The 25614-nt window shown below is 60.8% G+C and overlaps 1 protein-coding gene across 2 annotated transcripts; it reads left to right on the top strand.

Annotated features, from left to right (window-relative positions):
• CELSR3 (cadherin EGF LAG seven-pass G-type receptor 3) lies at nucleotides 1-25425 on the top strand. Of its 2 annotated transcripts, none has more exons than XM_036079548.2 (36): nucleotides 1-3748; nucleotides 5258-5908; nucleotides 6154-6379; nucleotides 6668-6783; nucleotides 7155-7243; nucleotides 7351-7508; nucleotides 8064-8227; nucleotides 8491-8616; nucleotides 8706-8875; nucleotides 9300-9485; nucleotides 10055-10171; nucleotides 10562-10733; nucleotides 10898-11039; nucleotides 11136-11256; nucleotides 11576-11759; nucleotides 12073-12174; nucleotides 12394-12408; nucleotides 13566-13660; nucleotides 13884-14093; nucleotides 14317-14512; nucleotides 14769-14924; nucleotides 15318-15492; nucleotides 16074-16241; nucleotides 16465-16591; nucleotides 16679-16885; nucleotides 17092-17266; nucleotides 17461-17573; nucleotides 18002-18081; nucleotides 18512-18638; nucleotides 19065-19181; nucleotides 19290-19438; nucleotides 19704-19819; nucleotides 20137-20295; nucleotides 20869-21069; nucleotides 21463-22351; nucleotides 23693-25425. In XM_036079548.2, the coding sequence occupies exons 1-36, from the start codon at nucleotides 1-3 to the stop codon at nucleotides 23718-23720; spliced, it is 9975 nt and encodes a 3324-aa protein (XP_035935441.2). In that variant the 3' UTR covers nucleotides 23721-25425. The 2 variants fall into 2 exon arrangements, with proteins under 2 accessions (XP_035935441.2, XP_035935449.2); XM_036079556.2 differs by having other exon boundaries at nucleotides 18515-18638.
• Nucleotides 25426-25614: the final 189 nt, after the last annotated feature.

Consider the following 25614-nt stretch of genomic DNA (forward strand, 5'->3'; position numbering starts at 1 on the left):
ATGGCGAGGCGGCCGCCGTGGTGGAGTCTCAGGGGGCCGACGACCCCACTACTCCTGCTCCTTCTCCTCCTCTCTTTGTTCCCTCTCAGCCGGGAGGAGCTGGGGGTCGACGGGGGCCAAGGCTGGGACCCAGGGGTAGCTGCCGCTACGGGGCCAGGGGCGCGGACCGGTGGCAGAGCCTTAGCTCTTTGTCCCGAGACGCCCGGGGTCCAGGAGGATGGAAAGCCTGGTCTGGGAGTCAGGGAGCCTGTCTTCATGGGGCTCCGAGGGGGAAGGCAAAGCGCCCAGAGTGGTCGAGGGCCCCCTGAGCAGCCGAACGCGGGGCTGGGGGCTAAATATGGGGTCCAGGCATTAGACAGCCGCGGGCGAGAAACAGGACAGGGACCAGGGTCTCTGCTATGCTGGCGCGCAGAGGTCTCCTCTTGCGGGCAGACAGGACCCTTGCGAAGAGATAGTCTGTCTCCAGAGGCTGTGTCCCCAGGGGTCCCGAGCCTGGAGAACAGCTCGCCCTTCCCTTCCGACCTTCTGGTACGGCCCCGTGGTTACAAGTCGGTGTCCTCCCAGAGGAATGCTGGGAGAGGCAACCCCAAAAAAGTGGGAACCATGCGCTGCTGCGGGGAATTGTGGCCGCCGAGGCGCAGGGGTCAGGGCGAGAGAACTGCGACATCTCGAACGGAGAGGACAGCTCCCCAGCCGGACTGTTCCCCCAGGGCTGTGGGATCTGGCCCTGGGCTGGATTCAGCACCGCGCATAGGGAGGACAGCTCCCGCGTCTGGTTCAGCACCACGCAAGTCTCGGACAGCTCCCGAGCCTACGCCCGAGCGCATGCGCTCGCGTGGTCTCTTCCGCCGCCGCTTCCTCCGGCAGCGCCCCGGGCCGCGCCCCCCGGGGGTCCCGGCTCGACCAAGAGTCTGGAGAATACCCCCAGCAGGCAGGGTCCGCCCCCGTCGCGCCGCGAACCGCCACCCGCAGTTTCCGCAGTACAACTATCAGGCGCTAGTGCCCGAGAACGAGGCGGCGGGCACCGCGGTGCTACGCGTAGTGGCGCAGGACCCGGACGCAGGCGAGGCCGGGCGCCTAGTTTACTCGCTGGCTGCGCTCATGAACAGCCGCTCGCTGGAGCTGTTCAGCATTGACCCACTGAGCGGCCTCATCCGCACAGAGGCAGCTCTGGACCGCGAGAGCATGGAGCGGCACTACCTGCGCGTGACGGCGCAGGACCACGGCTCGCCGCGCCTCTCGGCCACCACCATGGTGGCCGTTACAGTGGCCGACCGCAACGACCACGCGCCGGTGTTTGAGCAGGCGCAATACCGGGAGACGCTTCGCGAGAACGTGGAGGAGGGCTACCCCATTCTTCAGTTGCGTGCCACAGACGGCGACGCGCCCCCCAACGCCAATCTGCGTTACCGCTTCGTGGGGCCGCCAGCTGCGCGCGCCGCTGCCTCCGCCGCCTTCGAGATTGATCCGCGGTCTGGCCTCATAAGCACCAGCGGTCGCGTGGACCGCGAGCACATGGAAAGCTACGAGCTGGTGGTGGAGGCCAGCGACCAGGGCCAAGAGCCCGGGCCGCGCTCTGCAACTGTGCGTGTGCACATCACCGTGCTGGATGAGAACGACAACGCGCCCCAATTCAGCGAGAAGCGCTACGTGGCGCAGGTGCGCGAGGATGTGCGCCCCCACACGGTGGTACTACGCGTCACAGCCACCGACCGGGACAAGGATGCCAATGGACTGGTGCACTACAACATTATCAGCGGCAACAGTCGTGGCCATTTCGCAATTGACAGCCTCACGGGCGAGATCCAGGTGGTGGCACCTCTGGACTTTGAGGCAGAGCGAGAGTATGCCTTGCGCATCCGGGCGCAGGATGCAGGCCGGCCACCACTGTCCAACAACACAGGCCTGGCCAGCATCCAGGTAGTGGACATCAATGACCATACTCCTATCTTTGTCAGCACACCCTTCCAGGTCTCTGTACTGGAAAACGCACCCCTGGGCCATTCAGTCATCCACATTCAGGCAGTGGATGCAGACCATGGGGAGAATGCCAGATTGGAGTACTCCCTAACTGGTGTGGCACCTGATATGCCCTTTGTGATAAACAGTGCCACTGGCTGGGTCTCTGTGAGTGGTCCCCTGGACCGTGAGTCTGTGGAGCATTATTTCTTTGGTGTGGAGGCCCGAGACCATGGCACACCCCCACTCTCAGCCTCAGCCAGTGTCACAGTAACTGTGCTAGATGTTAATGACAATCGGCCTGAGTTTACGATGAAGGAGTACCACCTACGGCTGAATGAGGATGCAGCTGTGGGCACGACTGTGGTCAGTGTGACCGCTGTAGATCGTGATGCCAACAGTGCCATCAGCTACCAGATCACAGGCGGCAACACCCGGAATCGCTTTGCCATCAGCACCCAGGGGGGTGTAGGTCTGGTGACACTGGCTCTGCCACTGGACTACAAGCAGGAACGCTACTTCAAGCTGGTGCTAACCGCTTCTGACCGTGCCCTTCATGATCACTGCTACGTGCACATCAACATCACAGATGCCAACACTCACCGGCCTGTCTTTCAAAGTGCCCACTACTCCGTGAGCGTGAATGAGGATCGGCCAGTGGGTAGCACTGTGGTGGTCATCAGTGCCTCTGATGATGACGTGGGTGAGAATGCTCGGATCACCTATCTCCTGGAGGACAACCTGCCCCAGTTCCGAATTGATGCAGACTCAGGGGCCATTACACTACAGGCTCCACTGGACTACGAGGACCAGGTGACCTACACACTGGCTATCACTGCTCGGGACAATGGCATCCCACAGAAGGCAGACACCACTTATGTGGAGGTGATGGTCAATGACGTGAATGATAACGCTCCACAGTTTGTGGCTTCACACTACACGGGGTTGGTGTCTGAGGATGCCCCGCCTTTCACCAGTGTCCTGCAGATCTCAGCCACTGACCGGGATGCTCATGCCAATGGCCGGGTCCAATACACTTTCCAGAATGGGGAAGATGGGGATGGAGATTTTACTATTGAGCCCACCTCTGGTATTGTCCGCACAGTGAGGCGGCTGGATCGGGAGGCAGTGCCAGTATATGAACTTACTGCCTACGCAGTGGACCGAGGTGTGCCCCCGCTGCGGACTCCAGTCAGCATTCAGGTGACGGTGCAGGATGTAAATGACAATGCACCTGTCTTCCCAGCTGAGGAGTTTGAGGTGCGAGTGAAGGAGAACAGCATTGTGGGCTCCGTGGTGGCTCAGATCACTGCAGTAGACCCTGATGAAGGCCCCAATGCCCATATAATGTACCAGATTGTGGAGGGGAACATCCCTGAGCTGTTCCAAATGGACATCTTCTCTGGAGAGTTGACTGCACTCATTGACCTGGACTATGAGGCTCGCCAGGAATATGTGATTGTGGTACAGGCCACGTCGGCCCCTCTGGTCAGTCGGGCCACTGTGCACGTCCGCCTGGTTGACCAGAATGACAACAGCCCTGTGCTCAACAACTTCCAGATCCTCTTCAACAACTATGTATCCAACCGCTCAGACACCTTCCCCTCAGGAGTTATTGGACGCATCCCAGCTTATGACCCTGATGTCTCTGACCACCTTTTCTACTCTTTTGAGCGGGGCAATGAGCTGCAGCTGCTGGTGGTCAACCAGACCAGTGGGGAGCTTCGACTCAGCCGCAAGCTAGACAACAACCGCCCACTGGTGGCTTCCATGTTGGTGACTGTCACAGGTAAGGGGTGGGGGCAGGCAAGTGACCCAATGACCTCAACCTGTCAGGGCCTCAGAGGCTCCACAGGGCACCTCAAACCAAAGAAGGATTTCCAAGCCTTCCAAGAATCCCTTAAGTGCTGGGTTCCTGCACCCCACAGGATCTGCCATAGACTTGACAGGTTAGGTTCACATAGTCTCTGCTTAGGGTCTTGGGTAGACTCCACAGAAACCCAAAGATTCTAGGGCATCTAGCAGGCCCCATAAAGACCGTATGAACTGTCTACTACACTAGAGATAGTGCCCCCACCCTCAAAAGGCTGCAGGTCCTGGGTTAATGCTCTGGAGGTCACAGGAAAAGCAAGCTTGGGCCATTCAGCCCATACCACACCCTTGTTCAGATGAAGCATTACTTTGGGTCCGATCTGACCTTCATCTGTACAGGGGAGGTAGGCCAATAGTTTAGTGGTCAAGAACAGCAGCTTGCTCTGGCAGTTTCAGACGAAGAGTGGGCCCACATTGGCGTGGCTGCTCTCTGAGGGCTGACTGCAGCCCTGCCCTTCGGGAATATGTCCAGAGGCCCACCTGCCTCTTTCCTACCTCTACAGCACCAGACTTTCACAAACACTCCCTCATAGGACGGTGCAGGTGGGAGAGGCTCTTGCAATTCTGCCTACTGCTCCCGAGGTTGGGAACTAGATTTCAATTGGTGTTCATTCCCTGGTTCTGGAGCATGGACTCCTGGCTCTGCCAAAGAAGGCACAGCCTTCATCTATCCCCCAGTTCACTCAACAACCAATCCTTATTTAGCATTCAATGTGTACTAGGGCCTGGGGACAAAGTATATAAGCACCTCATCCTCATTTTGAGAGGTGGCCACTGAGATCACAGGACCCAGGTCTGGGGTGATGGGCAGCTTTCTGACCCAAGAATGCTGAGGAGGGGGGGTGGGTGGTCAGGGTCCAAGACCTTCCTGGAGAGAGGGAGCTTTCTGAGCCAGGGTTCTGTGGGATGGGGTTGAGTGGCCACAGGGCCAGGGCCCCTTTTAGTGCCATGGGAAAACAGTTTGCTGACCAGAGATAGGGGATGGGTAATCCTTGATCTAGAACCCCATTTGTTTCTTTGAGGGGATATTTTGCTGGTTATGCAATGCTAGGGGTGGGGGTGGTCAGTGGCCCTGGCAGCTCTTTAAGTTCTGAGTGAGGGTGTCTTTCTGACCATAATAACCTGGGGGAGTGGTTACTGACCACTTAGGGACCTTCTTGTGTGCTGTTGGATGAATGACTTACTGACCCATGGCTGGCTCAGATCTCTACTGGTGTTGGAGGGAGGGGAGAGGAAGCAGCAACTTTGTACCTTGATGCCTGGGGAGCTGGTGGTCACAAGCCCCAGACCCCCTGTGTCCTGGCAAGGTCAGCCTGCTGACTCCGGTGCTGGGGGTCTGGGCATTCATTTACCCCAGCCTTCTGACTCCCGGGGGAGGGGCAGCCGATGACTCCAGACTGACCTCTGTCCCTACCCCCACCCGCAGATGGGCTGCACAGCGTGACGGCGCAGTGTGTGCTGCGCGTGGTCATCATCACGGAGGAGTTGCTGGCCAACAGCCTGACCGTGCGCCTCGAGAACATGTGGCAGGAGCGCTTCCTGTCACCACTGCTGGGCCACTTCCTGGAAGGCGTGGCCGCGGTGCTTGCTACACCCGCCGAGGACGTCTTCATCTTCAACATCCAGAACGACACGGACGTGGGGGGCACCGTGCTCAATGTGAGCTTCTCGGCGCTGGCGCCACGCGGGGCCGGGGCGGGCGCTACGGGTCCCTGGTTCAGCTCCGAGGAGCTGCAAGAGCAGTTATACGTGCGCCGCGCCGCCCTTGCGGCCCGCTCGCTCTTGGACGTGCTGCCCTTCGACGACAACGTGTGTCTGCGCGAGCCCTGTGAAAACTACATGAAGTGCGTGTCCGTGCTGCGCTTCGACTCGTCCGCGCCCTTCCTGGCCTCGGCCTCCACGCTCTTCCGACCCATCCAGCCCATTGCAGGCCTGCGCTGCCGCTGCCCTCCCGGCTTCACGGGAGACTTCTGCGAGACGGAGCTGGACCTCTGCTATTCCAACCCGTGCCGGAACGGCGGCGCCTGCGCGCGGCGCGAGGGCGGCTACACCTGCGTGTGCCGCCCGCGCTTCACAGGTGGGCAGGCTGCGGGGCTGGGGGATGGCAGAACGGAGGATGTAAAGGGGGCGTGGCCGTGGAAGGGTGGGCGGGTTCTGGGGGCGTGGCCGGGGCCGCTGGGAGCGTTAGGTGGGGCCAGACTGACAGGAGGCATGCCCACAGGGAGCTCGCCCTTTCAGAGGGCTGGGAGCCTTTGGAGGGGCGGGGCCCACTGGAGTCCGCGCGGGCGGGATGGTGACCTCCCGCCGCGGTTTGACCCGTAGGAGAAGACTGCGAGCTGGACACGGAGGCTGGACGCTGCGTCCCCGGCGTCTGCCGCAACGGGGGCACCTGTGCCGACGGGCCCGACGGCGGCTTCCGCTGCCAGTGCCCGGCGGGCGGCGCCTTCGAGGGCCCGCGCTGCGAGGTGGCGGCGCGCTCCTTCCCTCCCAGTTCGTTCGTCATGTTCCGCGGCCTGAGGCAGCGCTTCCACCTCACGCTGTCCCTCTCGTAGGTGCCCGCCCCGTATCTCTGCGCGCCTCCACGCCGTCCCTACTCCCTCCATGACCGTGACTCGAATTCCCGGCTGCCCCCTCCTGATGACCCACAGGACACCGCCCCTCCCGGGATGCCCCACCTGGGTGTCTCTCGGAGCATCACTGTCCCTGACGTCATGGCATCCTTTCTCATCGCTTCCTGCCCCATCCTAGCCTGGGCGGGCGCCCCGCGAAACTTCTTGTCGCAGGGATGGTGCTGTGAGGTGTCCCGCTCATGACGCTCCCTGTCCACCCCACCCAGGTTCGCAACGGTGCAGCCAAGTGGGCTGCTCTTCTACAACGGGCGCCTGAACGAGAAGCACGACTTCCTGGCCCTGGAGCTCGTGGCCGGGCAAGTGCGGCTTACATATTCCACGGGTGGGTGCTCCCGTGGACGTGTATGTGGGCGAGTGTACATGTGTGGGTGAGATGGCTGGGGGGTATAAGCCTCAAGTCCCCTCACTGCACCCCTAAACACCTACTTCCATGCCAAACAGACATCAGTGAGGCTCTGACCCTCCTAGCCATTCCCTTGGGGAAAGTCCATCTCTCCATGAAGTGTGTGCTTCTCCTATCTGTCCAGAGGCACCCTGGTCCAGCCAGTGTGGTCACCAGTGGATGGGACTGCTCTGATGTATCCAGGACCATATGCTGCATCCTGGGAGTAGCTGCTTTAATAGGACTGGGGGTGGGGAGGGAGAGGCAACTCGGCAGCTCCAGACAACCTTCCATCTGTATCCTCCCCACAGGTGAATCCAACACAGTGGTCAGCCCTACAGTTCCAGGGGGCCTGAGTGACGGACAGTGGCACACAGTGCATCTGAGATACTACAACAAGGTGGGCACCACCCTTGGCGTGGGAGCATGAGGGGAGCTGGGAGGCTAGGTTCTGCCCCTCAGGGGTCACCCTGGGGGTCCTGTTGACTGGTGTGCCTGGGTCTCTAGCCCCGGACAGATGCCCTGGGGAGTGCTCAGGGCCCCTCCAAGGACAAGGTGGCTGTGCTGAGCGTGGATGACTGCGACGTGGCCGTGGCTCTGCAGTTTGGTGCTGAGATTGGCAATTACTCATGTGCGGCTGCTGGCGAGCAAACAAGCTCCAAGAAGTGAGACCCCCGCCCCTGGTCCCCATGCCTTCTGCCTGCCAAAGCCCACCCCAACCCTTCACATATCCCACTCCCCACTCCAGCCTGCCAAACCTCCACGTCCTTTTCCAAATCACCATTGCTCTCCCCACGAGGACACTGAAACCCCACCTCACCCTAGCTCCGTCCCTGTATTCTACCCCAGACTCCCCATTCCCGCACATGGTCCCCAGGCCACCAGTCCCCAGTCTTCACTCTCCCTGCTTCTTTTTAATGCCCCACATCCCCACTTGGTGCCCCAGACTCTTCACCAGCCACCCAAATGCCTCACTCTTTCATCCTAGCCCTCGACCCGTCTTTCACCTTTCCCCAGACCATCTGTCCATCATGAGCTCTCCTTTGCACCCCCACAACTGAAGTTAGGTCCCACCTTCTTCCCTAGCCTGGCCTTACCCTCCCCCCTAAATCACCTTTACCCTCTGAGTCCTACCCCCCACACACACACTTCCTGTGGCCCTCAGGAGCAACCCTACCCTGGCCCCCGTCCCAACAATGATGCGGACCCCTGATCCCCAGGTCCCTGGACCTGACGGGCCCTCTGCTCCTGGGGGGTGTCCCCAACCTCCCCGAGAACTTCCCCGTGTCACACAAGGAGTTTGTTGGCTGCATGCGGGACCTGTACATTGATGGCCGCCGAGTGGACATGGCAGCCTTTGTCGCGAACAACGGCACCATAGCAGGTAGGCCGTGTCCCCATATTAGAGAGGGGGGTGGAGGGCTCCATGGAGTGATTCCAAATCTGACCTCATCCTTGTTTCCTTTGAGGGCAAGCACCACGCCATAGCCTAGCCTTTAGGGCCCGCCTCCTTCCAACTCCACCCCGAGAGAACACAGGGCGAAAATTGTGGCCACTTTTGGCCCCTCTGGACCCCTCTGTCCTGTCTAGCACTCGTGCCCCCCGCCCCCCATGTTCTCACATCCTCCGTGTACCTTCCTCTCCCAGGCTGCCAGGCCAAGCTGCACTTTTGTGACTCGGGCCCCTGTAAGAACAGCGGCTTCTGCTCAGAACGCTGGGGCGGCTTCAGCTGCGACTGCCCCGTGGGCTTCGGTGGCAAAGACTGTAGGCTCAGTGAGTGGGCAGCATGGGGCAAGAGGGGCCTGCAGGGTAAGGTCTGTTCCTGAGGTGGGCCTGTGATCCTGCTCTTCTTATCCCCTCAGCCATGGCCCATCCCCATCATTTCCGAGGCAATGGCACTCTGAGCTGGGACTTCGGAAATGACATGGCCGTGTCCGTGCCGTGGTACCTGGGGCTGGCATTTCGGACGCGGGCGACGCAGGGGGTCCTGATGCAAGTGCAGGCTGGGCCACACAGCACGCTCCTCTGTCAGGTGTGTCTGTCCTCCTGGCCCCTCCCTAGACCCTCAACTCTCAACTTCAAATGCCGCCAGCCGCTCTCCTTTGAGTTTGAGCCTGGTCATACCGCATGCTCCTACCAGGTGTACTGATCGTACTTAACCCTGCTCTGGATCCCAGCCCTCCACCTTCTTTCCCACCATGATATCCTCTGCAGACGCAGGGCCCCAGCATATCTCTTTTGTGCTAACTGCACTGATCCCCGACCCCTGGCCTGACGTCTGCCCCCCTGACTTCCCTCTCAGCAACATGACGTCCCTGGGCACAATGCCCTGTGTGCCAGATACGGCCTTGGCCATGCAGTGCTGACGTCTGAGTCCCCGGACCTCACCTCCTGATACTCCCAGCCCCAGCCCAACTTGGGGCCCTGACCCCAGGGCTGTGCTTCTCTATCTGCAGCTGGATCGGGGGTTGCTGTCCGTGACGGTGACCAGGGGCTCGGGCCGTGCTGCCCATCTCCTCCTGGATCAGGTGACTGTCAGTGATGGCCGGTGGCACGATCTGCGGCTGGAATTGCAGGAGGAGCCAGGGGGCCGGCGGGGCCACCATGTCCTCATGGTCTCATTGGACTTTAGCCTCTTTCAGGTCTGATCGGTGATTCTGCGGTAGTCCATTCTCAGTCTTCCAACCAGACCCACCTCGTTTGACACCCCCCCTGCAGTTCATTTCCTCTCAGTTGCCTCCACTGCACCCCACTCTCCCTGCAGTGCCCTCCTCATACCCTTGCTCTGAGCCCACCCTGCCCACCGGGCTGCTCCACTGCCAGGCCTGCTCATGTCAGAGAGGCTATCCAGATTTCTGGTCTGGTCTTTGGGTACCTCTGCAGCCCGTACATTCCCAAACTCTTGGAAACCCCCTCTGGTCCCTGCCCTGACCTCCCTAGCTCAAAGCCATGAAAGTTCGTGGTCTATCTGGGTCCAGGAGAGAGGCCTATCTGGGCCCAGTTCTTGACCGAAACCTTGCTATTATCCATCCCCCATGCTCCAGCAGGTCCTCCATACTCGGGGGCAGCTGATTCCCAGACCATTCCTCTGGTCCAGAGGGACAGAGGATGGTCATGCAGGGATAAGACAAGGTCAAGACTGACTCTGAGGTAGGGCAGGGATCCATCAGGTGCCCCCACACCCCCAGTGCTGACTGTCCCCCTCCCCTAGGACACCATGGCAGTAGGGAATGAACTGCAGGGCCTGAAGGTAAAGCGACTCCATGTGGGAGGCCTGCCCCCCAGCAGTGAAGAGGAGGTTCCTCAGGGCCTGGTTGGCTGTATCCAGGTGGGGGTCAGCATGGGAACATGCTATGGGCCATTAGGGTGAGTGGTCAGAGGTTAGGAGTGCCTTGGGACCTGACAAGCTGCATTCACGTAGGGGTTGGCACGGGGAGGGGATGTGACACAGAGCCATCAGAGATAGGCCAGGCCTTCCTGTGCTGTTGGAGGTGAGGGTCTAGCTTAGTTATCAAGGGTCATTAGAGAGCTCTGTCAGGGACAGCATGATTAGGGGTCCCCTGGGGGGCCTGAATTGGGGATGTTGGGGTCAGGGTCTGGGTCTTTTGGGGGGGCCTGGGGGAGACTGCATGTCAGGGGTCATCAGATCAGGTGGCTGGCTCTATAGGGACCAAGGGGCTTTGGCATGGGTCTCACGCCTTGCTGGCTCTGTCCGCAGGGGTTATGGCTCGGCTCCACGCCTTCGGGATCCCCAGCCCTGCTTCCGCCCAGCCGCCGAGTGAACGTGGAACCTGGTTGTGTCGTGACCAATGCCTGTGCATCTGGCCCCTGCCCACCCCATGCTGACTGCCGAGACCTCTGGCAGACCTTTTCTTGCACCTGCTGGCCAGGTGTGATTTGGGGGTAGGGCAGAGTGATCTGGGCAGGAACCAGGGGCTCATGGTGAAGACCGGGGGATCTGGAGAGCCTGGAGGAGGCAGGCACTGGAAGAACCGGTGCCTGCTTCCTCCCATGCTGTGGCCAAGTGTCCTGAGCTTGCTGACCCAACCTGCAGGTTACTACGGCCCAGGGTGTGTGGATGCCTGCCTCTTGAATCCCTGTCAGAACCAGGGGTCATGCCGCCACCTCCCAGGAGCCCCCCATGGCTACACCTGTGATTGTGTGGGTGGCTATTTTGGGCACCACTGTGAGCACAGGTGAGGGGCTGGAGGCTGAGATCATGGAAACACCTGGTGGGGGGCAGGGAGGGTCACCGAGATGTGGAGGCATCTCACCTGGCTGTCTCCCTCCAGGATGGACCAGCAGTGTCCACGGGGCTGGTGGGGGAGCCCAAGCTGTGGCCCCTGCAACTGTGACGTTCACAAGGGCTTTGACCCCAACTGTAATAAGACAAACGGGCAGTGTCACTGCAAGGTAAGCCTGGCCCCTGGCCCCTGACATTTGAACTTTTCTCCAGCTGTGATTTGTGATTCTTATCCAGCTTGCTGATCTCTGCCACCTGACCCAGGCCCTGACCTCTTACCCTGTCCCGTCACCTATCTGCCACCTCTTGTCCTTGACATCTGATCCCCCCCCCCGCCCCTTATGTTTCATTTGGAGTCCAACCTTCCTTCCAGCCTGTGAGTACTGTTCTCTTGGCCCTTTGCCCCTGATTCTACTCATTCCCCAGGCCTGAGAGCCCGACCTTAAGCCCTGATCTCTGACCTCAGGCCCCTGATCCGTTCACAAACAGGAGTTCCACTACCGACCACGGGGCAGCGACTCGTGCCTCCCATGTGACTGCTACCCTGTGGGCTCCACCTCGCGTTCATGTGCGCCCCACAGTGGGCAGTGCCCCTGTCGCCCAGGAGCCCTCGGCCGCCAGTGCAACAGCTGTGACAGTCCTTTCGCAGAGGTGACGGCCAGTGGCTGCCGAGGTGAGCAGGCTCCCTGCAGTTCCACATCGAGAGGGCTGGCTCTGGCTGCCACCAAGTCGCCTGGACTGCCGGGCTCCCTAGATAGGGGCTCCGGGAGGTTTTTCCTGAAGGAGACCACTGACACCTAGGGACCCCCACATTTGCCCCACGTACTTCAGTGACTTGTCACCGAATCTGATAGGCCGCTCCCGTAATAAGGTCAGCCCGGGAGTGGTGGGTGGTGGGTCTGGTATGGGTGGTAGAGGAGCCGTGGGTGTGGCTGTCACTGGCCCCAGCCTCTGGCCATCTGCTTCAGTGCTTCCTCTCTCCCTAGTGCTCTATGACGCCTGCCCCAAGTCCCTGAGATCTGGTGTGTGGTGGCCCCAGACCAAGTTTGGCATGTTGGCCTCAGTGCCTTGTCCTCGGGGGGCCCTGGGTGAGTACCTGGGGGGGCAGGGGCATCGCTGAGGGTGGGAGTAGGCCTGTCCTCTGACTGCTGGAGCTACTTCTTTTCCTGAGTTGGGTGGCCCTGCTCCTGCAAAGAAGTGGGAGTCGGGGAGGGGTCCATGTGGGCTCCTCACTACCCCCTAGGGGCTCTGGGCCCCTCCCCACGCCCTCATTGAGCCTCCATCTGTTTCTCTTGGCTTCTGGGCAGGATTGCGGGGTGCAGGTAAGGGGTACGTGTTTGCTCAGGTGCGCTGCTGCCCCCCCTCATCGCCAGAGCTTTTGCAGACCCCTCCTGCTGCCTGAAATCCCTGCAGACCCATCCCCTGCTGCCTGAGGTCTCTGAAAGCTACTCTCAGCTGCTTGAAGTCCCTGGAGGCCCCTTCCCACTCTCAGAGGATGCTGGGGGCCCTTTTCTGAGGCCTGAGGTCCTCAGAGGCCCCTTCCCACTGCCTGAGGACCCTGCAGACCCCTCCCCACTTCCTGAGATCCCTGTAGACCCCTCCTCAGTTTCTGGGGTCTTCAGGCCTTTTCCTACTGTCTAAGGTCACGAAAGAACCCTCCCCTCTGTTTGAGGACCCTCTAGACTCCTCCCTGCTGCCTGAGGGCCCCTCCCCACTGCCTGAGGTCCCCGCAGAACCCTCCCCACTGCTTGAGGTCTCCACAGTGGCTGGACAGAGATCGTCTGTGTATGCATGCTCATGAGTGTGTCTTTCTGTGCCTGTGCATGTGTCTGTGAGTCTGTCTTGCAGGGGAGGGGCTTCTGTGTTTAAGTTAGGGTCCCTCTTGCTGGTGGCTATAAGTTCTCTTAAGGCCCAGGTCAGTTCTCATTCAACCCCCATCCTGATCACACAGACAAGGGAGAAATGGCAGCAGAGCCCACCACGGGGCAGTTAAAACTGGTGTGAGAACTTTCACCCCACCCTCACTTTGGTCACACACTGCCCCTGGAAAACCTGGTCTGTGTCAGCATGTCTGCGTGTGCATACATGAGAGAGCGTGTATGTCTGTGTGTCTGTCCTGATTCACACATCTGTGTGTGTGTGCTTGCCCTGGGCCACATGTCTGTGAACCTGGCCTGTGTGTGTGTGTGTTTGTGTGTGTGTGAGACAGAGAGAGATAGAGACAGAGAACGCCCTTGTGCTCAGCTTTATGTAACCAGTGGTTCAGAACGGCCCATAGACCCTTCAAGAATTAACTGATAGGCAGCTGGGACCTGCCTGGGCTGGGGGCTGGGGCTGCAGGGTCCAGGGGTCCAGCCACAGATGCCAACTATTCTGGTCTCTGCCTCAGAGCTCTCCCTGGGTTAGGGGAGGGTGCTGTGCTCCCTCCTCAGCGAAGGTGTCCAGGCCCCAGGCCTGACCGGGGGTCATCTGGTCCTAGGTGCTGCTGTACGGCTGTGTGGTGAGGACCAGGGTTGGCTGGAGCCTGACCTCTTCAACTGTACCTCTCCTGCCTTTCGAGAACTCAACCTGCTGGTGAGACTGCCCAGACCTGGCCCTGCACTCAAGACCTGCGCTGGCCCCGGCCTGGCCTCGGCCTCCCCAGGCCGGTGCTGGGCCCTAGGCCTCATGCCCCAGCCTTTGACCTCCTGGGCTTTTCCTGGTTGCCCTTTAATCTGGCCAAACCCTTCTTCGGGTGAAGTTTTTGAGAAAGGCCTAAGGGACCAGAGAGCGACCATCCCCATCTTTGTCCTGGCAGCTGGATGGCCTAGAGCTGAATAAGACAGTCCTGGATACGGTGGAGGCCAAGAAGCTGGCTCAGAGGCTGCGGGAGGTGACCGGCCACACTGACCACTACTTTAGCCAGGATGTCCGGGTCACTGCCCGACTGCTGGCCCACCTGCTGGCATTCGAGAGCCACCAGCAGGGCTTCGGGCTGACAGCCACACAGGACGCCCACTTCAATGAGGTGGGGCTGCGCCCTGTGCTCACCATCCCCTGGACCCTTGCTCAGGTCCCTCCTGACCCTGGGGAACTGAAAGCCCTGGGCTCTCCCTCTTCCCTTGTCCTCTCCAGACCCACCCCTTTGCCTGCTGGGGCCTGTCTGAGTGCCCAGCCAGACCCCTCAGGCCAGCCCTGTCCCCTCACATGTCCTCACGTGGCTGAGCCCACTCTCATCTCCCTCCTCCCAGAACCTGCTGTGGGCTGGCTCCGCACTGCTTGCTCCCGAGACTGGAGACCTGTGGGCAGCCCTGGGGCAGCGGGCCCCTGGGGGCTCCCCAGGCAGTGCCGGGCTGGTGCAGCATCTGGAAGAGTATGCAGCCACCCTCGCCAGGAATATGGAGCTCACATACCTGAATCCCGTGGGGCTGGTGACGCCCAACATCAGTATGTGGCGGGTAGCCTGGCGGGGGGTGGGGGGCGGGAAGAGGGCTGTGAAAGGGCAAGGACCTGGAGGTCTGAGGGGCTGGGGATATGGATATCAACATCAGTGGCAGGAGGCTTTGCAGGGACAGGCTCTGTGCTGGTAGCAGTGAACTGATGGGTTGCGGGATGTGGGTACAGAATGGGGAGAGGAGGGTGTGGGGCCTTCAGCATGGGGAGGAGATCCTTGTTGGGTCACACCCGTCTTCCTCCTGGGCAGTGCTCAGCATTGACCGCATGGAGCACCCCAGTCCCACCCGGGGGACCCGTCGCTACCCTCGTTACCATAGCAACCTTTTCCGGGGCCAGGATGCCTGGGATCCTCACACACACGTGCTGCTGCCTTCCCAGTCCCCACGGCCATCCCCACCTGAAGGTGAGAGTCCTTGGGTGACCCCTGGCCCAGGTCCTGTTTCCCTGCCCACCCTCGTTTGCCAGATAGCGTGTCGCCCTCCTGCCGGTTCTCCCCTTGCCAGACCCGCCCCATGTCAGACCCCTGTGTGAGACCCTCCCACGTCAACCCCCCACACCACTCTCACCTCGCCGGGTTCTCCCCCTCACCCCTGATGATCTCTCCCAGGCCTTGATATTCAGGATCCAGCCCTGGGGATGAAGGGGACATGGACTTCTGTTCTCCCCATCTCCCCATTCTGGACCTTCAGGGAAGAGATTCCCATGCTTGATGCTGCATTGGGTTGGTTCAGAGCTGGGTTTGTGGGTGCGTGGGGTCAGAGGTCACTGACGGTGGTTCCTCTCCCTCCCCTGGCAGCTCTGTCCACAAGCAGCAGCAGCATGGAAAACTCTACCACCTCAAGTGTGGCCCCTCCTCCAGCCCCCCCAGAGCCCGAGCCAGAGCCTGGGATCTCCATTGTCATCCTCCTCGTTTACCGCACCTTGGGGGGGCTGCTCCCTGCCCAGTTCCAGGCCGAGCGCCGGGGCGCCAGGTACCACGGGGAGGGCTTTACTTCTAGGCCCCTCACCCCTGAGCTTTCTGCAAGCTTCTACCCAACCTAGCACACCTTTCTTGGTGGGCAGATGAACAGGTTCACCGTCATCCTGAGACAGCTCCTGGGTACAGCCCCCGGGAGCCTCGTCCATGCCGGCTTCCCTGTGACTCATGTCCCGTGGGGTCGTGCACGGTTGAGCCACAGGTGGGGGCGGTCACATAAAGGAGGGGTATAGGAGCCAGGGACAGACAGGCAAACTGGCTGACGGATGGAGGTCAGAGGGGGCTGGCAGGGAGGGCCGTTTGAGGCAAACAGTCTGGAGCTGCGGGGGCCGCAGACCCCAGTGTGGGCAGTGGGTCTGAAGTCCCTTGGCTGCAGAGAACCTGCTGCTTGTGCACAACCGTGGCAGCCCAGCTAGGCCATTGGACGCAGGGTCTTGAAGCAGCCCAGAAATAGCTTCTGCTCTGGGGCACCCCGGACTCTCGGTCAGCCATGCCGATGGCATGAAGGCCGTGAGGTGGTTGGTCAGAGCTTAGGGAGGTCAGCGGTGTCCGAGCCCAGGTGGGGTGTCTCCTCAGGCTCCCCCAGAACCCTGTCATGAACTCCCCGGTGGTCAGTGTGGCTGTGTTCCACCGGCGCAACTTCCTAAGGGGTGTCCTGGAGTCCCCGATCAGCCTGGAGTTCCGCCTGCTACAAACAGCGAACCGGAGCAAGGCGATCTGCGTGCAGTGGGACCCACCTGGCCCGTGAGGACCTCCGCTCCGGAAACCCTTGCTCCCCTATTGGCCCCTGCAGTGCCCCGCCTGCCCCTGGGGCCCCCACCAATGTCCCTGTGCACCCAGGCCCACGAAGAATGCTGCTCCCCAGCTTCAGCCCCACCCCCACTGTCTGTCACAGTCCCCCCCGCCCCGCCTGGCCAGGGGACAGCGCCCCAAGGGGATAGTAGGTCTAACTGCCCTGTGGCTGCAGGGCGGACCAGCACGGCATGTGGACAGCACGGGACTGCGAGCTGGTGCACAGGAACGGGTCTCACGCCCGATGTCGCTGCAGCCGGACGGGCACCTTTGGGGTCCTTATGGATGCCTCCCCCCGTGAGGTGGGATTGTGTTCAGAGTCCTGAGGACGTGGGCAGGCCCAAGGGTCGGGGTGCCCAACACCCCAGCGACCGTCCCTGTCCCCACAGCGGCTGGAGGGCGACCTGGAGCTGCTGGCGGTGTTCACGCACGTGGTCATGGCAGTGTCCGTGGCTGCGCTGCTTCTGACCGCAGCTGTCCTGTTGAGCCTGCGCAGCCTCAAGTCCAACGTGCGTGGGATCCATGCCAACGTGGCGGCTGCCCTGGGCTTGGCGGAGCTCCTCTTCCTTCTGGGAATCCACAGGACCCACAACCAGGTGCAGGGTCAGGGCCAGGGGACCTGTGTCTTCATGACCTCCCCTGGCCCACCAAGTCCTGGAGCCAAAGCTCAGGGTCAGAGGTCAGGGAGGCTCCGGTGGGGGCCTGGGTTCGGGGCAGGATGCCAGGGTAAGGTGCTGTGGGTTAGGGGTCAGAGGCGGGGTGAGGCGGGAGCGGTGCTGACGGCCCCTACCCCTGCCTTCAGCTGGTGTGCACTGCGGTCGCCATCCTCCTGCACTACTTCTTCCTCAGCACCTTCGCGTGGCTCCTCGTGCAGGGCCTACACCTCTACCGCATGCAGGTGGAACCGCGCAACGTGGACCGCGGCGCCATGCGCTTCTACCACGCCCTGGGCTGGGGCGTCCCTGCTGTGCTGCTGGGTGAGGGCTCTGCGCCCCTGCCTCCTGTCACCCGGCCCGACCCTCGTCCTGATCATTACCCTAACCTCAGTCCCCCATGCCGTGTGCTCGGGGAGGAGCCTGCTCCGTCCCCACCCCCCCAACTTCTCCCCGGGCATGAGAGGGGCAACTGTTCTAGAACATACCCCTTCCGTCCTTCCTGTCCTCCCCTACAGGCCTTGCCGTCGGCCTGGATCCCGAGGGCTATGGGAACCCTGACTTCTGCTGGATCTCCATCCACGAGCCCCTCATCTGGAGCTTCGCAGGCCCTGTCATCCTGGTCATCGTGGTGAGTGTGCTGTGCTCGAGGCCACCCGTGCGCATTGCGGCAGGCGTGGTGGTGTCCGTGGAGGGATGCCAGGCGGCAGTCCACAGCCTTGCAGGGCTCCGCCCCAACTTCTGCCCTCCGCTCCCCTGGCACAGAGATGGGCGGCATCGGGTCAGAAACTCGGCTGCCTCTCTCTCTCTGTGAACCTCCTTCTCCATTTCTCAGTCCCTCCCTGGTTCCCTACCTGGGACTTCCTCTGTGTTCTAAGGGCCTCTCTCTTTCTGATTTCCCGACTGTGTGTGTGTGCACCCATGCGCGTGTATGTTTCTCCCTGGTTCTGCCTCTCTCTGTGTGTCTCGGTCTCTTTCTGTCCCTGTCTCTCTCTTTCTCTCACTGTCTCTGTCTCTCTCTGCCCCACCCCTGCTCCACATGTCTGGCCGCGGGCCCAGATGAACGGGACCATGCTTCTCCTCGCTGCCCGCACATCCTGCTCTGCGGGGCAGAGGGAGGCCAAGAAGACCTCCGTGTTGTGAGTTGGCTGGCTGGGGAAAGTGGGGGGTTCTTGGAACGGCAGTCCTCTCCTGGGCAGGCTGGACTCCAGATTCTGGGTACGGGGATGCAGTCCTACCTGCCCTGGCCTGTGGTCCCTCTCTGGCCCCACACGTGCTTCTGCCCTGCTGTCTCCGCAGAGGCTCCCGTGGCCTGGGTGGCTCACTTTGCCCCCTACCCCCTGTGTCACCCCCCTGTCTTCCACATTTCTCTCACAGTCCCCCCCCCCGCATCCCCTCATGACTCCCTAAGTATCCTCCTGGTTCATTCGGTGACCTCCCGTCTCCCCTCGTGTCCTCCTGAGACCGCCGTGTTCCTGTGTGACTTCCTGTCCTTCCGTGTACCGTGTGTCCCATACATGAGCCCCGCATGACGTTTGCGTGTCCCCTGTGTCCTCCCGTGTCCTGCAGCAGGAGCCTTCGCAGCTGCTTTCTGCTGCTTCTCCTGGTCAGTGCCTCCTGGCTCTTCGGCCTCCTGGCGGTCAACCACAGTGTCCTGACCTTCCACTACCTCCACGCCACGCTCTGCGGCCTCCAGGTAGCTGGCACCCTGCCCCGCCCTGGGCCAGGTGGGGCTTCAGCCAGGTGGCCCCAACCCAGGCCCTCGAGCCCAGGTCTAGGGCTGACTCCTGCTGGCTGACTGATGACGGGCGGGCTGCTCATCCTGGGTTGACCTTCCCCAGCACTACGGCTCCTGGCCACTTGCTGGTCCACACTGACCTCCACCGACTTAGTGCCCTTCTGACCCCTCACTGCCTCCGACACTCTCCCTGACTCCCTTCCTGGGTCGGCCCTCACACGAACTTGCAATGCCTGACCGCCCCCCACCTTGCTGACCCACAGTGACTTCTCCAGCCCTGACTCACCCCCCTGGTGGCCCTCCTCTGACCTGTGACTCATTTCTGATCTCTCACTGACTTTCGCTAACCCCTCGTTGACCCCACACTGACCCTTTCGGGCACAGGGCCTGGTAGTTCTGCTGCTCTTCTGTGTCCTGAATGCAGATGCTCGGGCAGCCTGGACGCCGGCCTGTCTGGGCAGGAAGGCAGCGCCCGAGGAAGCGAGGCCGGTGCCTGGCACGGTGAGATGCTCTCAGGGCTGGGGGGTCAGGGCAGGTGCCCTGGGAGGCCGGGGGCTGGAGGCCTCTGCAGAGCCGGCTCACACGCCTGTCTGCGCCCACCTCCTGCAGGGGCACGGGGCTTACAACAACACCGCCCTCTTTGAAGAGAGCGGCCTCATCCGCATCACCCTGGGTGCCTCCACTGTCTCCTCAGTGAGCAGTGCCCGCTCGGGCCGGACCCAGGACCAAGACAGCCAGCGGGGCCGAGGCTACCTCAGGTGAGCGGAGCAGCCTTCTCGGGAGGGGCAAGGGGACATACAGCTCAGACCAGTCCCACTCGACCAGAGGTTGGCATCACGGGTCCCGGGATGGTGGCTCTGCCCATCTTGGCACCTGGGCCCAGATGCCTCTTGCCACACACCCAGGGGTGCCTTCAGAGCCATTCCACAGCAGTTGGCCTGGGTGCTCACAGATGCCCCAGCCTCCGAAGCACCCCATCACATCACGCTTTGATGATGGGGTGGGGCGCTCCTGCATTTCCAGGGACAATGTCCTGGTTCGACATGGCTCAGCTGCTGACCACACTGACCACAGCCTCCAGGCTCACGCTGGCCCCACTGACCTGGACGTGGCCATGTTCCATCGAGATGCTGGTGGAGGTAGGTGCCTGGGCCGGGGGTGGGAGGAGGCGGAGGGTCTCTCCCCCATTTCTCCTTCTTGAGAGCAGCAGCGCAGCAGCTGACTGTGGTGGGGCGAGCTCCCCCCAGGTCTCTGCCCCAGGAGGCACCTGGTTCTCCTGCCAAGTCCCAGCCATTCTGCACCGACCCCCACTCCAGGCTCTACCTAGGTCCCCAGCCCCAGCTCCCTGCTGTAGCCACTCCAAGACCTTCAGCTCCAGGCTCTTTGCTGACCCCCAAGTTCCTTGGCTCCCTGAGCCACTGATGTGCCTTCCCTCTTCTGACCTTCCCAACTCCAGCCGCAGACTCTGACTCCGACAGTGACCTGTCCTTGGAGGAGGAGAGAAGTCTGTCCATCCCATCCTCAGAGAGCGAGGACAATGGCCGGACCCGGGGACGTTTCCAGCGTCCACTCCGCCGCGCAGCCCAGAGTGAGAGGCTCCTCACTCACCCCAAAGGTGAGGGGATATTCTGACCCCATGGGTGACCAAGAGACACCCCCTATTCCACCTGGGTGTGACCTAGGGACACTGATATCCCCTGAGGATTCCTGGGACTGACCTATTGGAAGCGTGGGGTCATCACTGGGCGCCCACACACCTTGCCCCATCCAGTCTCCTAGCAGTTCTGCTGGCTGGAGGCCCGGGAATAGCCCGGGCAACAAGGTCAAAGTCAGGGATGTTACAGAGTAACACGTCATTCCTCCGGCCCCTTTTCTTCCCTGAGGGTTAGGGTTCAGCCTCGTTGGTTCTTCCAGGGTTCTTCTTGGCCCCTCAGCCACCAAGTTCCCCCACCCCTAGTATCTGTCTACCTCCAGAGTGGCAGGCTCACCAGTAATCTTCTCCATGGTTCCATTGATTTCTTAGAGACACCCGCTTATTCCTACCTCTGCTCAGTCAGAACAGCCAGGGTTTCAGGAGTCATTAGGATCAGGCTTGGGGGAGAGGGGGCAGTCACTGAGTCTGGATCATAGGGCTCATGAAACAGTGGGGTCAACTCGGAGGCTCCTGTAACCTGCTCTGGCTCCACAGATGTGGATGGCAATGACCTCCTGTCCTACTGGCCAGCCCTGGGGGAATGCGAGGCCACTCCCTGTGCTCTGCAGACCTGGGGCTCTGAAAGGCGCCTGGGGCTGGACACCAGCAAGGATGCAGCCAACAACAACCAGCCAGACCTGGCCCTGACCAGTGGAGATGAAACCTCCCTGGGTCGGGCCCAGCGTCAGAGGAAAGGTATGATCCCTGACTTTGACCTGTACTTCAGGGACCCCAGGGACTGCTTTTACCCCAACCCAGGGGATTCCCGCCCCTTTGACCCTGGCCCGCATTGCCACATCCTGGGGGCTGTCCCTCCTCTGATCTCAAGGGCAGGGGGGAGTTGCCCCTACTCCTGCACCCATGGGGACAGACCCTGTCCTGACCGAGGATTACCGCCTCCCCACTCTGAGCCCTGTCCTGCTGCCACCGTGGAATGCCTAGGGGCTGCCTCTGCCCCTCTGCAAGGGGTTGCTGCCCCCAGCCCCATGTCACAGGGATCGCAGGGGCAGCTACCGCCCTAGACCCAGGGAGTGTCTGCCCCTGCCCCCAGCCCATACATAGCCTAGCTCCCACGTGTTCCCCACACAGGCATCCTAAAGAACCGACTGCAGTACCCACTGGTGCCACAGACCCGAGGTGCCCCTGAGCTGTCCTGGCGCCGTGCAGCCACCTTGGGCCACCGTGCCGTGCCAGCTGCCTCCTATGGTCGCATCTATGCTGGAGGGGCCACAGGCAGCCTTTCGCAGCCAGCCAGCCGCTACTCCTCTCGAGAACAGCTGGACCTGCTCCTCCGGCGGCAACTGAGCCGTGAGCGACTGGAGGAGGCCCCTGCCCCTGTTCTGCGTCCCCTGAGTCGGCCGGGGTCCCAGGAATGCCTGGACGCCACGCCAGGTCGCCTGGAGCCCAGGGATCGGGGCAGTACCCTCCCACGGAGGCAGCCACCCAGGGACTACCCTGGCGCCAGGGCCGGCCGCTTCGGGTCACGAGATGCTCTGGACCTAGGGGCACCCTGCGAGTGGTTGCGCACACTGCCCCTGCCCCACGGTGCCCGGGACCTTGACCCACAGCCCCCGCCTCTGCCCCTGTCTCCCCAGCGGCAACTCTCAAGGGACCCCCTCTTGCCATCCCGGCCCCTGGATTCCCTGTCCAGGAGATCGAACTCAGGGGAGCAGCTGGACCACGTGCCTAGCCGGCACCCCTCACGAGAAGGCCTCGGGCCAGCCCCACAGCTGCTCAGAGTTAGGGAAGACCCAGCCAGTGGCCCTAGCCACGGCCCCTCCACAGAGCAGCTGGACATTCTTTCTTCTATCCTGGCCTCCTTCAACTCCTCAGCTCTCTCCTCCTCTGTGCAGTCCTCCAGCACGCCCTCGGGCCCTCACACCACTGCCACGCCTTCTGCCACAGCCTCTGCGCTTGGGCCCTCCACACCACGCTCGGCCACGTCCCACAGCGTCTCGGAGCTGTCTCCAGACTCAGAGTAAGCAGGGTGTGGCCACCTGCCCACACCCTCATCAGCTTAAGGCAACCTCCTGTGCACCCTGCCCTGTGTTTGGCCACATGTGGGTTGGCAGTGTGGGCTACCCGAGGGGGCCACAGGCAGGGAATGGTGGTGTGATTAGCAGGGACTTGCCGCGTGTCTGATTGGTGCCAGACTCCCGGGCTCGGGAAGAGAGATACATGCCTCCCAAAGGGCTTGAGCTAGTGGAGGGGGCGAAAGCAGGAGCCAAGGCCCAGAAGGAGGAGGTAACGTGGTACGGAAAGGGGCGGGGGGCCGGGGGGCGGAGAGGAGGATTCATGGCTTGGGAGGCTTTGATTAGGAGGTGGTAAGGGATAAGGAGGGGCCAGAAGTAGTGCCAGGGTATGGGCATCTCATATGTCAGGCTGAAGAGCTAACTTTGAAAGTAAATCATTGACCCACTTATTTATTTAGTCAGTGTTAAGTTCCTCATGCCTGTGGGCACTGCGAGGTGGAGCACATAGGAACTGAGCTGGGACCCGGTGCATCTCAGGGGCCTGTGGGCCATCTGTAGCGTAGGGAGCTGCACACGTACCTGGGAAGCAGCTGGACACACAGGAGTCCGAGAGGGAGTGGGGAGGAGCCAGGGATTGCCAGGCTTTGGAAGCCAAGAGAAGAGATGAGTTTCAAAAAGGAGGAACAGCTAGGTCAGGCTCTGTGGAGGTCTGCAGGTTAAAAGGAGGCTTTGGGGAAAAGGGACCCCAGGAGTGGGGCAGGAGACCAATAGAACCCAAGCAGAGGCAGAGGAGGAGAAAGGAAGGAGGAGCAGGGAACTTAGGGCCTTGTGCCGGGGACTCTGGAAGGGTGCTGGACGCAGGGCTGAGGGAGAGCTATGAGTATTGCCTGGGCCCAACTGCAGCCTAGCCTTGGGGTCTAGCTGGTGGGGTGGGGGAGGGGTCCTGGGGGACTGTGCAGGGGTTCGGGCTCTGGGGTCACACTTGACCTCCCCGAGTCTCTGTTTCCATATTTGTAAAATGTGTCTGTAGTAACAGATGAGATGTGGAGCTTTTTTGAGGCGACATCTGTCAAGTGCTAATGTAATGTCTGTACCCAGCAGGTGCTCGCTCAGTGCCTAGAGAGGGGACAGGTGGTGACCAGGGGGCCTTGCTGATGAGTCTCAGGGTGCAGAAGGGGTGAAGGGGTCTAGATCCCCGGAATGGGTGTAAGGGGGCTGGGGACTGAAAGGAAAAGGTGATGGGGTTGTGGGGGGAGATGGCGGGGGCCCAGGCTGTGGGGGAGCCGAGAGCCCCCTGACTGAATTCTCTCAGCAACCACCTCTGACTGCCGCGTTCAACCCTGCAGAGTTCCCAGAAGCGAGGGGCACTCCTGAGGGGCAGACTCCCGGACTTAGGAACGGCTGAGGGCCGTGGAGGATTTGAGCTAACAGAAGAGACTCCAGGAGTCAGGGGCTGATCCCAAGGCAGCCTCCCACCCACCCCCCAGCTCTCCTGTTGCTGCAGTGCTGAGGCTCCTCGCTCTGTCCATGAGCATGTGAGCATGCGTGTAACAGGTGCAGGGGGAGGGAACTGAAAGGAGGACTTTTATACGTTTTGTACCTTTGTAACCAGAGAGATATGCTTATGTTATTTTTCAGCTTTTCTGTCTCCCGGGATTCTGAGGCTGGGCTGGAAGGGGAAGGGGACAGAGGGTAAGACGTGCAGTGTTTGGCCCCATTTGGGTCCCTGGCAAACGATATGCTCTTTCCTCTCATCTTCCTGGGGTAGATTCAGAGAGGAGGGGCAAATAGCCCCTGCCCATTGATCTGAATATCGTTAGGGCCCAAAGTACAGAATTGATCTTTGCGCTTTCTCGGATGCCCCAAGGGCCAAACTTCAGGGACTGGGGGTTGTCTTGGAAACAGGGGTCCTCTGACCTCCTCACGGGGCTTGCTCATGCTGCCCCTCCCCGTGGATGTGTGTGTTTCTTATGCGGAGTCCCTGCCACTTACTGCCTTATGACCTAGGACTGATGCTGTGGGGCGCTGGTGGAGCAGCATGTCATGTTTACAGAGCAAGGCTTCCCTTTCTCCCACGCGGAGGGGCTCGGGCCTCTATGCAGACATTCCTGCAGAGGGTGGACTAGGGGGTCTTTGCCAGCCCCTGCTAAGAGCAAATGTTGTCTGTGGTGCCATCTGATTCCCCGACACTGCCCTGTGCTAGAATTTCTTCCTAGGGGTAGGCGGGGGAGCAAGGGGGAGCAGAAGTAAGAGAGCTGAAGACACAGAATGTAGGTGCCACTGCTGCCTCCCATGTTTACAGGACCCTCCCTGGCCCTGGGCACCTGGGCTGCGGTAACTAGTTCCATCCTACTTCATTCCCTTATAAAGGGAGAAATGACTGTTAGGACCCTGTTCACAAAACTCTTTTATTACTTTGTCTGACGTCCAGAACTGGGGACTTTTAGATTTTGTTACTTTGTTTACAGGTCAAGATTTAAAACAGGCTAAAACTGTGTTTACAACTTAAAACCTTGAACTTTTATACTTTGTTTACAGTTGAAAAAGTGGTTCCCCCCTCCCTTTGTTTACAACTGAAAGATTGAGAAGGCCGGAGAGGGCCTGGAGGACCCTGGACATGGCCATCTTGAGAGGTTTCTGGCTCCTAACTCTCCCAGGCCAAAGGTCAGCCCTGAGCCCCCTGTTGAACAGCAGACCCAGAAGGCCTCCAGAGTAGGCATCCTCTTATGGCTAGGAACAATGGGTTGTGCAGGGCTGTAGGGGGTCTGTGCAGACACCCCCCTTCCCCCACACATAATCTTGGGAGGCAGTTTCCAAGGAGATTAAAAATTCTACTTTGCTGACTGGTGCCAAATCCTGCCAGCCAGGACTCCAGCTCTCCTTACCCAGAATGACCCCAGCCCTTGAAGGGTTGAGGGGCCCGCTCTGGGGAGAGGGGGGTGTCCTTGCTATGTCCTAGGTTCTATAGATGCCCCTCTCTGGGGGTCCCCTGCTCCAGCCCAGTGGTCCCTTTCCCTGTCTGTGTAAATTGTTCCGTGAAGCCGCGCTCTGTTTTGGGAATAAACTTCTATAGAAAATGGTTATTGCGTCTTTCTGTTTGGGAGTGGGAGTGGCGTGGGTAGTATAGGAGGGTGGTTATGATTCAGACCAGGCTGACCTTTGGGAGAAATCTGAGCACTGACCCTCCCCCCTCAATAGTCAGCTATTTTTAGCCCATTTTGTCTGACATTTGGACCAAGTTCCCATCTCTTTCACCCTGAGTTCTGGC

The sequence above is a fragment of the Halichoerus grypus genome, chromosome 1 (genome assembly GCF_964656455.1).
Source record: "Halichoerus grypus chromosome 1, mHalGry1.hap1.1, whole genome shotgun sequence".
In the NCBI taxonomy this organism is placed as follows: Eukaryota; Metazoa; Chordata; class Mammalia; order Carnivora; family Phocidae; genus Halichoerus; species Halichoerus grypus.